Below are 10,266 nucleotides of genomic sequence, written 5' to 3'. Positions count from 1 at the left end.
CAGGCTCCAGGCTCTGAGCTGGCAGTCAGCACAGAGCCCGACGTGGGGCTCGAACCCACGAACCGCGAGATCATGACCTAAGCGAAAGTCGGACGCTTAACTGACTAAGCCACCCAGGCGCCCTGTATTTCTTTTTTTATTTTTTTATTTTTATTTTTTATTTTTTTTAATATTTTTTATTCATTTCTAGGAGAGAGAGAGAGAGAGAGACAGCGTGAGCAGGGGAGGGTCAGAGAGAGGGAGACACAGACTCTGAAACAGGCTCCAGGCTCTGAGCTGGCAGTCAGCACAGAGCCTGACGCAGGGCTCGAACCCACGAACCGCGAGATCATGGCCTAAGTGAAAGTCGGACGCTTAACCGACTAAGCCACCCAGGCGCCCCCGTATTTCTTTTTTTAAATGTTTTTATTTTTTGAGAGAGAGACAGACAGAGATGAGCGGGGGAGGGGCAGAGAGAGAGAAGGAGACACAGAATTTGAAGCAGGCTCCAGGCTCTGAGCTGTCAGCACAGAACCTGACATGGGGCTTGAACTCGTGAACCGTGAGATCATGACCTGAGCCAACGTCAGATACTTAACCGCCTGAGCCCCCCAGGTGCCCCAAAATGATATTGGATTTCAATTATACTTCAATGAGAAACAGAATAAGAAAACATTATACATAGCTAGGTGATAATAAAGTTGGAAGTCTGATGCTGTTTTCAATAAGTTACTATATGTAAATGAACAAAACTTACTCAAGAAGAGGTAGAAACTCAAGGGAGGGTGGGGCCACCATGTGTGAGCAGAGGGTCTCTGTCAGTATTCTGGAACAAATGGATAAATGGATGGATGATCAGACAGATGGACGGACGGATGAACAAATGGAGGCATGGAGGGATAATGGATGGATGATGGATGATGGATGGATGGATGGATGATGGATGATGGATGGATGGATGGATGATGAATGGATGATGAATGGATGATGAATGGATGATGGATGGATGATGAATGGATGATGGATGGATGATGGATGGATGATGGATGGATGGATGGATGGATGGATGGATGGATAAGTAAACTGACGGGTCAGTGATTATTTTTAACCCCGATACCATTCGTGACACTGGTGTACAATAATGCACACTCCCGTTGCCTTGCAGCATAAAGAGACCCACAGTATCTACCATCACTCTGGACGTAGCCAACAAGGAAGTTTCATGTGTGGACCTCAAGCCACTGGTATGTCTCAAATTTTCACTGTCCCATATTCTTTGCTGTTAGTGTTAAGAATAATGGTGGAGGGGGGCGCCTGGGTGGCTTAGTCGGTTAAGCGTCCGACTTTCGCTTAGGTCATGATCTCGCGGTTGTGGGTTCGAGCACCGCGTCAGGCTCTGTGCTGACTGCCAGCTCAGAGCCTGGAGCCTCTTTCGGTCTGTGACTCCCTCTCTCTCTGACCCTCCCCTGCTCACGCTGTCTCTCTCTCTCCTAGAAATAAATAAAACATAAAAAAAAATTAAAAAAAAAAAAAAGAATAATGGTGGAGGGGCGCCTGGGTGGCTTAGTTGGTTGGGCGTCCGACTTTCGCTTAGGTCATGATCTCGTGGTTCGTGGGTTCGAGCCCCGCGTTGGGCTCTGTGCTGACTGCTAGCTCAGAGCCTGGAGCCTATTTCAGAGTCTGTGACTCCCTCTCTCTCTGACCCTCCCCTGCTCACGCTGTCTCTCTCTCTCTCTCCTAGAAATGGATAAAACATTAAAAAAAAAAAAAAGAAGAAGAATGGTGGTGGGTCTCCACTGGCTTTTCCCTGAGGGGCTGGCTGAGCCCATGCTCAGGATTTGAAAATGGAGGTGATCTGGTCCCAGTTGCCAAGGTCACTCTTCCCCCCACCAACAGCACCCCCAGGTCTGCCCCTCAAGACTCACCAGCCTAGGAGCAGGTGTCTCATCTCATTCCTTGTTGGTCATCCCCAGAACACCTCTAGCCAACTCTGGTGACAGCACTCCTCAATGCTCCCCAAAGAGCCAAAAACAGCACACATCCACACAGAAACGTGCACACCAATATTCACGGTGGCATTATTTGTAAGAGTCAAATGGTGGAAGCAATCCATATGTCCACTGATCGAATCAATAAATGCAGTGCAGCCCATCCACAACACTGGACTACCCGCCAGCCTTCAAAGGGAAGAACGTTCTGACACCCACCATAACGTGGTGTTATCTGTCTGTCTTGTGTTTTCTAGATTCCCTTTTACATCTCTGAGGCTGCCACCACACCCCAATTTGAGAAGCAGGTCCCTAGGGAGGTCAGGCTAACCCCCAAATTGCTCTTTCTCTCTTTTCTCCTTTCTGTTTACTGAAGCCCATTCATTCATTCATTCATTCATCCATCCATCCATCCCCCTTGCCTTCTACATGCCAAGCATTGTCCTGCATTTAAATTGTCCAACCTCTGGTCAGAGCGAAGATGTAAGCTAGTGCTGGGGGACTTAGCCGCACCACAAGGCCCTGGCAGCCTCTTAGGGCTTGAGCTCCGTGGGGCCAAGACTGGGTCACCATGTCAGGATCCGGGCACCCCATTTCCCATCTCTCCTGGGTTTGAGTGTCCCCACGCGAGTCTCTACCGCAGCAAGGCTGTCAGTGGACCTCACTGACCCCAGTCACATCCCTGCCTCTCTCCTCTGCAGACGGCACTCATCTCAGTGGGCTGTGACCAGGGGAAAAAGATCGTCATTCAAAAGTAAGTGTGTTGATATCAGGCCAGGGACTGGGGACGGAACAAGCTTAGTCACTATTGTTTCACAACCGTTGAAGTCGGGTGACATTTTCCTGTGTACTTTTGTGTATAGTTAACATTTCCATAAGAAATAGTTAAATAATGGGGCGCCTGGGCAGCTCAGTCGGTTAAGCATCCGACTTCGGCTCAGGTCGTGAAATCACGGTTTGTGGGTTCGAGCCCCGCGTCGGGCTCTGTGCTGACAGCTTGGAGCCTGGAGCCTGTTTCTGATTCTGTGTCTCCCTCTCTCTCTGCCCCTCCCCTGCTCGTGCTCTGTCTCTCTCTGTCTCTCAAAAATGAATAAATGTTAACAAAAATTTAAAAAAAAAGAAATAGTTAAATAATGAATACTGACAGGCTGAGTTTGTGTTTTTGACATAGTGGCCTCCCCTTGATATTTACACTTTGCCCTCTTTCCTAATCATGTGCTCGTTCTTCTTTTTCTTTTCTTTCTCTCTCTCTCTCTCTTTTTTTTTTTTACTGTTCTCTTTCTTTTATGAGTTCCTGAATTCCTCATCTTGATTAAAATTGCTTACGGTTTTTGCTTTTAATTGGTTGCTGAAATCTAGGGGGAGCTTTGCCTCCACTACACATAGTTACCCCCAGGAATGAAGCCATGAGGCTCCACGGCAGAAAAAAGAAAGAAACCAGAGATCGGCCAAATCGCCATACTTTCCCCCTGCAGGCAGTGGTGTGCTGGTAACTGGGTAACAACCAGCTCTGGGTGGAGGGGGAAGCCCTGAATTGTCCTACTTGCCAATTCCTGCGGTGGGATTACGCCCACCATGTGGATTTCAAGTACCAACATGAATGATCCACTGGCCCACAAAATTCTGGAAGATTTAATGCCTGGCTCTCAGGAGCTAGTCGGGGCCAGCTTTACTGCTCCATGCTCAAGGGCAGTAATAAACACAGGTGATGATTTTACCACATTTCCCCCAAATGGAAACATTCTGTTGAATCAACGAATTATATATTTATATGCAGGGACATAATGTGCAGGGAACATTTTTTTAAAACAATATACAAATAGCTTTTGCCATAAAGAGAGTGGGGAAGATATTTGCCACATGCATAACCAGCACAGGACTTGTAGCTAGAATTTATTTATTTTTTAAGATTTTATTTTGCGGGGGGGGGGGCAGAGGCACCTGGGTGGCTCAGTCGGTTAAGCATCCAACTCTTGATTTCAGCTCAAGTCATGTTCTCACGGGTGGTGAGTTCGAGCCCCTGTCAGGCTGTGCACTGGCTACGCAGAGCCTGCTTGAGATTCTCTCCCCTTCCTCTCTCTGCCCCTCTCCCACTTGTGCTCTCTCTCTAAATAAATAAACATTAAAAATATTTTATAAAAAACTAAAAATATATATGTATATATTTTAATTTTTAACGTTTATTCACTTTTGAGAGACAGAGACAGAGCACTAGCAGGGGAGGGGCAGAGAGAGAGGGAGACACAGAATCCAAAACAGAATCCACAGCCTCGCTGTAAGCACAGGGCTCGATGTGGGGCTTGAACTCCCAGACAGCGAGATCATGACCTGAGCCGAACTCCGACGCTCAACTAACTGAGCCACCCCGGCACCCCTATTTTATTTTTTTTAAGCTAGACCCACTGGGGTCTTGAACTCATGACCCCCAAGATCAAGTGTGGCACACGCTATGGAGACTTTATAAAGAATTCCTACCAATTAATAATTTTTAAAAAAAACAAACTAATGTTTTAAATGGGCAAAAGTCTTGAACAGGCACTTCCAAAAAAGAAACGAGAAAGAAATCCAATGGCTGGTAAGCATATTTAAAGGGGCTGGAAATGTGGCCAGCCTCACTTCCTAGGGAAAAGAAAATGAAAACTTTTATTAGAGACTGTCACTCTCATCCACCAGCATGGTGACATTTCCAAAGCCAGGCCAGTAGCAAGTACTGGTAAGGACGCAGAGCCCAAACGCACAGGCTTTGCAGCGGGTATGCACATTTTTCAGCTGCTTTTAGAAAGCACAGCTTTTGACCCAGCAATTCCAATCATGCACATTTACATTGGCAAGGGTTCCAGAATGTTCTCAGCAGCATTATTCCTAATAGCTCCAAGCTGAAAGCAAGCCAGCTCAAATCCATTGAGAGGAAATAAACAGGTGCAGTGGCTTGATGCAATGGACGATCAGGGCCGTGTGCCAGGGATGTGGAACAGAAGACACGAAATAACACACACAGCAGGATTCTAGTCCTTAAAAATCCAAAACCAGGCAAAAATAAACCGTATTGCATAAAGAGGCAGCCACAGATGTAACACTACAAAGAAAATCCAGGAAATGATGGTCTCAAGAGCCAGGACATGCAGCCCTAGGTCCTGGCCTCTGACATCGTTCTCCGAGCTCAGGCTCCTTGGAGATTCTGGGCCCGGCAGGGAGGACAGAAGTAAGAAAGTTCTCAAAAATCAAACCAGCGGGGGTGGGGTGGGGGGAGTATGCGGGCCCAGGGGAAGAATTCACAATCCTTTGGTGCTGCGTGGGGTTCAGAAGCTTCTCGGGGCACCTGGGTGGCTCAGTTAAGCGTCTGACTTCGGCTCAGGTCATAATCTCACAGTTTGTGGGTTCAAGCCTCGTGTCGGGCTCTGTGCTGACAGCTCAGAGCCTGGAGCCTGTTTCGGATTCTGTGTCGCCCTCTGTCTCTGACCCTCCCCTGCTCATGCTGTCTCTCTCTCTCTCAGAAATAAATAAAAAACATTTTAAAAAATTTAAAAAAAAAAAGAAGCTTCTCACCGCTTCTTCTCGCTTGCAGCGAAATCTCGGCCTGTCACAAGGGCATCCTGGATCCCGTGGGCCTTCAGGACAACTACAGCTACGTCATCGAGAAGTGAGCCTGAGGTTGCCCTTGGTGCTCCCCCACTTCCGCGATGGTCCCCCAGCCCCAAAGACAACCCAGAAATCGGTTTTAAATTGCTATCACGACAGGAGGGAATCCGGGGCGGGGAGGGGGGGCACAGGGAGGGGTCGTGCCAGGCCTGCGGGGGGCCAGTGCAATGTGACAGGGCCTGGGTCTGCCCGCCTACCGGGCCACCCTTCTGCCACCTTGCCAGCTTGCCACCAGCTTTCGGGGCCCGGGCACCTGTTCCGCTGGGCCAGCAGTTAGCCCGATGCTGTCCGCCAAGGCAGGAGGGGGTGAGGGCCAGGGGGAGCTTCTGTGCAGTGCAGCTGGTCCCTGGGGCCACCGAGCGGGCACGGGGTGGCACGGGTGGGCCTTGGTCCTTCTCGGAACCCGGGGAACAGAGAGCTTCCGACCCCCAGCATGGAAGACACGCGTGTGTTTTGTGCACCACGGCCCCTCAGATACAAGCCGGGGAGTCCATCACCTACCTGTCCACACCCGCAGCCAGGGCCCAACCTAGCCATTGAGCCTGCAGTCAGACCTTGGGGGGCACGGACGGGGCACGGCGGGGACGCGGGGCCTCCAGGTTAATGACCCGACGCACTCGGAGAGATACATGGAGCCTGAGAGAGAGGCAGAGACAGGAGGAGAGACAGGGACTTGGACAGAGAGAGAGGAGAGACAGAGATTTATTTTAAGGACTCGGTCCACCCGACTGCTCAGGCCTGGCAGCCCACAGTCTGATGGGGGCGGCTGGCGGCGCCCGGAAACAAGCTCTAGTCAGAGGAAGCTCCGCTCTCTGCCTAGGGAAGCGTATGACCCCAACTTCCAGGGACAGATGTCCCACGAAGACCTGGTGGTTTACTACCGGTACGAGAAGCTGGGCTGCCCGCACCTCGTCTACTACAACACCCCCTGGAGGCCGGTGGTGGAACTGTAAGACCGCGCAGCCCGGGCTCCCAGCCCCGCCCCTCAGATACCGCGGCCCCCTCCCCCTCCCTCCCCGGCCCCTCCCCGCCCCTCCCCCGCCCTTGCCCTGTCCCCTCCCAGCAAAGTCTCAGCTCCCGCGGCCCTAACGACGTACCGCCGACTGGGGGCTCAAACAACAGTGATTCTCTCCCAGTTCTGGAGGCCGGAAGGCCAAGGTCAGGGCGTGGACAGGGCTGGCTTCTCCCCAAGAGGCTCCCTCGTAGGCGCGCAGACGGCCACCTTCTCCGGCGCCCTCCCGCGGCGGGGGGAGGGAGGACACTGCGTCTCCTCCCCTTCCCGTGGGATCAGGGCCCACCCTGAGGACCTCGGTCAACCGTAATTACCTCGCTAGAGGCCCCGCCTCCAAACCCAGTCCCCGGGAGAGCCCGCGGGACCTGGTTGAGCCCGTAGCATTCATTTGCCCCCTCTTCCTTCATCACACCCCCCTGCACGCCCCACCACGCGTGACGGCGACCCTGTCGTGGGTAGTCGATGAGCCAGTGGGACCAGAGCCACGCTGCCTCGAGGTGAAGCTACTTCGGTGGAACCTTCTGCGATGGCGGAAGTGTTCCATACTTCGTGCCGCCCGCTGGGCAGCCGGGAGCCACGCGTGGCTGCTGGGGCCGCCACGTGCAGCCCGGGCGCCTGAGGAAGTGGCTTTTCCCTTTTACGTAATGGCAAGTGATTTAAATAAGCACGTGGAGGCCAGGAGCTCCGCTCCGTGCCCTGCAGACCATCTGACTAAATAGTAGTTGACTGAGTTAAGGACAGCAGCCCCGCTCACACCTGTAAACAGGCGGGTTCATCAGAACGTCCCGGGGCCTTAATCCCACCAGCCGGTGAGCCTGTGGGCGGTCACACAGGACGGGTCTGGGGCCCCAAACTCAGAGCTGCTCCGTGGGGGGATGCAAGCCTACATGGGGTGTAAAGATCAAGGGAGGCGTCCAGTCAGAGGAGGGGTGTGAGCTCATACCTAGCAGGACATCACAGGGCGAGTCCCAAAAAATAATCACCTAGAACAGCCCTAATTAACGGCCCTAAATATACACCTTCAGAATATTGGCAGCTGTCCCTCCAAAAATATCAGAGAACAGGTGTGTAGGGCTTTCTTTGTTGGTTTACTTGCTTATTAATTAATGCATCTATTTATTTAAAAAACTTAACATTTATTATCGAGAGAGAGAGGAGGGAGAGCGCCTGAGCAGGGGAGAGGCAGAGAGAGAGACAGGATCCAAAGTGGGTTCCCTAGTGACAGCACAGAGCCCGACGCCGGGCTCGAACCCATGAACTGCAAGATCATGACCTGAACCAAAGTCGGACACTTAAAGTGGCCGAGCCCCCCAGTTGCCTGACATCTACTTCCTTACAAGTGATAGTTCCTGGCTATGGAACATCCCGTTAGTCCTGAACCAAAGTCGGACACTTAAAGTGGCCGAGCCCCCCAGTTGCCTGACATCTACTTCCTTACAAGTGATAGTTCCTGGCTATGGAACATCCCGTTAGTCCTGAACCAAAGTCGGACACTTAAAGTGGCCGAGCCCCCCAGTTGCCTGACATCTACTTCCTTACAAGTGATAGTTCCTGGCTATGGAACATCCCGTTAGTCCTGAACCAAAGTCGGACACTTAAAGTGGCCGAGCCCCCCAGTTGCCTGACATCTACTTCCTTACAAGTGATAGTTCCTGGCTATGGAACATCCCGTTAGTTCCTTCCAAGCTCTGCTTCTCAGAGAAGCCTCTGGTGGCCACTGCGCGCCACCCCCCACCCCCACCCCCGCCTCCTGGCCCTGCCCCGACCCGCCTGCTGCTGGCGTCCATGCGCTGGCCCGCTGCCAAGTGGCAGCCTGGTGAGGCCAGGGGACCTCACTTGCCGCCCCCACCGTCCCCAGGACTGTCTGGTGACACCCTGCAGACAAGCCCTGCGCTGTGTCCTAGGTGGCGGGAAGGAAAGTTCCAGGAGGTGACGACGGCGGAGTTCGTCCTGCTGGAGGTGAACGGGCTGTTCACGTACACGTACTCCCTGACCGCCCGCACGGCGCTCTGCAGGTCCCAGCCGCAGAACTGGACCACGGTCATGGACAGCGCAGGCAACACAAAGCCCTTCCCCTGGGACCGAGAGGTAGCGTTTAGTCTTCTTCCAAAAGGGGTCCCAGCAATGCACTGTCGGTCACCTGCAGGTAGTGATGACTGGTCACACGGGGGGCGGGGGGGGGCGGTCCGGGGAGTTAGTATCATTCCACTGGGGGCTGCTATCACAGAACATTGACTGGATGGGTCTGGAGGCTGGGAGTCCAAGTTCAAGGCGGCTGTGGTTCTGTGTCTGGTGAGGGGCTCTTCCTATTTCACCGACCACTGTCCTCTCCCGGTGTGCTCACAGAGCCCTCTGGTGTCTCTCTCATAAGGTCACTCATCCATTCATGGGGGCTGCCCCCTCTGACCTGATCCCCTCCCAGAGGCCCCCCCTTCCCTGAACCACCGCCTGGGGGGCAGGTTTCAACGCAGGGACTTGGGGGCGGGGACACAGACCTTCAGTCCACAGCAAGGCGGCTGGTGGTGGGGATGCACGCTAGGACACCTGGGAAATGGGAGGTGAGCAAGTCTTCCGGGAGTCTCTCTCAAGAGAGTTGGCCAAAGGCACCAAGGCACGCTCATAATATGCAAGCTTCCAGAACCATCCCAATGCCTACCACCACTGGAAATGATTAAATTCACCGTCGTTCCCGCCGCGGGAGCGTTTCTGTCGTGCACATGGGTTTTCGCACAATGGAGAAATAGGGCATGAAGTCAGTGTAAGGAAGCGACCCCGCCGGCCCCCTCCTGAGCCCTCTGGTTTCGCATTAACCGCTCGTATCCGCTCAGCCTCCTGCTGCGAGGGCGCGACCGCAGCGCCACGACGCCGCCAGCAGGTGGCGCTCGCTCCCCACACCTGAAGCCCGTTCCAGAGCATAGTCACTGGGTCCCCCCACCTTTTTTTTTTTAACATTTATTTATTTTTGAGAGACAGAGCACGAGTAGGGGAGGGGCAGAGAAAGAGGAAGAGACAGAATCCGAAGCAGCCTCCAGGCTCCGAGCCATCAGCACAGAACCGGACCTGGGGCTCGTACTCGCGAACAGCGAGATCATGACCCGAGCCGAAGGGTTAACCGACTGAGCCCCCCAGGAGCCCCTGTGTTTTGTTTTCTAATTCTGAGAACTTCCAACCCCCCAGAGAAGCCGAGAGGGCCGTGCGTCGGACCACTGGCCATTACGGGGCTGCAGGAGAAACCTGCCCGCCCACGGCCGCCGGCATCCAGCGGGGTTCCCCCCACCCCACCCCGCGGCCTGCTGGGGCCATTCAGCTGGGGGAGGGGTGTCCAAGAAGGCCCCTCTCCCGTGTGGGGGCTCCTGTCAGCCAGCCGCCGGGCTGTCCACATGCTCTCTGTCCCCAGCAGGGTAGCCCGGGCTCCCTTACTGCAGGAACTTGGGGTTCCGAGGGTGGAAGCTTCCAGACCCCTGAAGGCCCACGCCCAGGACCCCTGCCCGTTCTGCTGGTCAGAAGCTGGTTGCAGGGCCACCCAGACCCCACCTTTTTTTTTTTTTTTAAAGTTTTATTTATTTCTAGGAGAGAGAGAGAGACAGCGTGAGCAGGGGAGGGTCAGAGAGAGGGGGAGTCACAGACTCCGAAACAGGGTCCAGGCTC

The 10,266-nt window shown here is 53.5% G+C and overlaps 1 protein-coding gene across 4 annotated transcripts in view; it reads left to right on the top strand.

Annotated features, from left to right (window-relative positions):
• Positions 1 to 10,266, top strand: part of CATSPERD (cation channel sperm associated auxiliary subunit delta) — a 41,354-nt gene that overhangs the window by 27,508 nt on the left and 3,580 nt on the right. For 3 of the 4 annotated variants that reach the window (XM_039247479.1, XM_039247481.1, XM_039247478.1), the window contains 5 exons: positions 1,145 to 1,223; positions 2,669 to 2,721; positions 5,533 to 5,607; positions 6,427 to 6,555; positions 8,523 to 8,706. In XM_039247479.1, the coding sequence (XP_039103410.1) occupies positions 1,145 to 1,223; positions 2,669 to 2,721; positions 5,533 to 5,607; positions 6,427 to 6,555; positions 8,523 to 8,706 (520 nt within the window). The remainder of the gene's footprint in view (positions 1 to 1,144; positions 1,224 to 2,668; positions 2,722 to 5,532; positions 5,608 to 6,426; positions 6,556 to 8,522; positions 8,707 to 10,266) is intronic. The other variant, XM_039247480.1, reaches the window with a different exon arrangement.

The sequence above is a fragment of the Hyaena hyaena genome, unplaced genomic scaffold (genome assembly GCF_003009895.1).
Source record: "Hyaena hyaena isolate Hyena2069 unplaced genomic scaffold, ASM300989v1 scaffold_296, whole genome shotgun sequence".
Lineage (NCBI taxonomy): Eukaryota > Metazoa > Chordata > Mammalia > Carnivora > Hyaenidae > Hyaena > Hyaena hyaena.
This window is presented reverse-complemented; position numbering and strand designations above follow the sequence as displayed.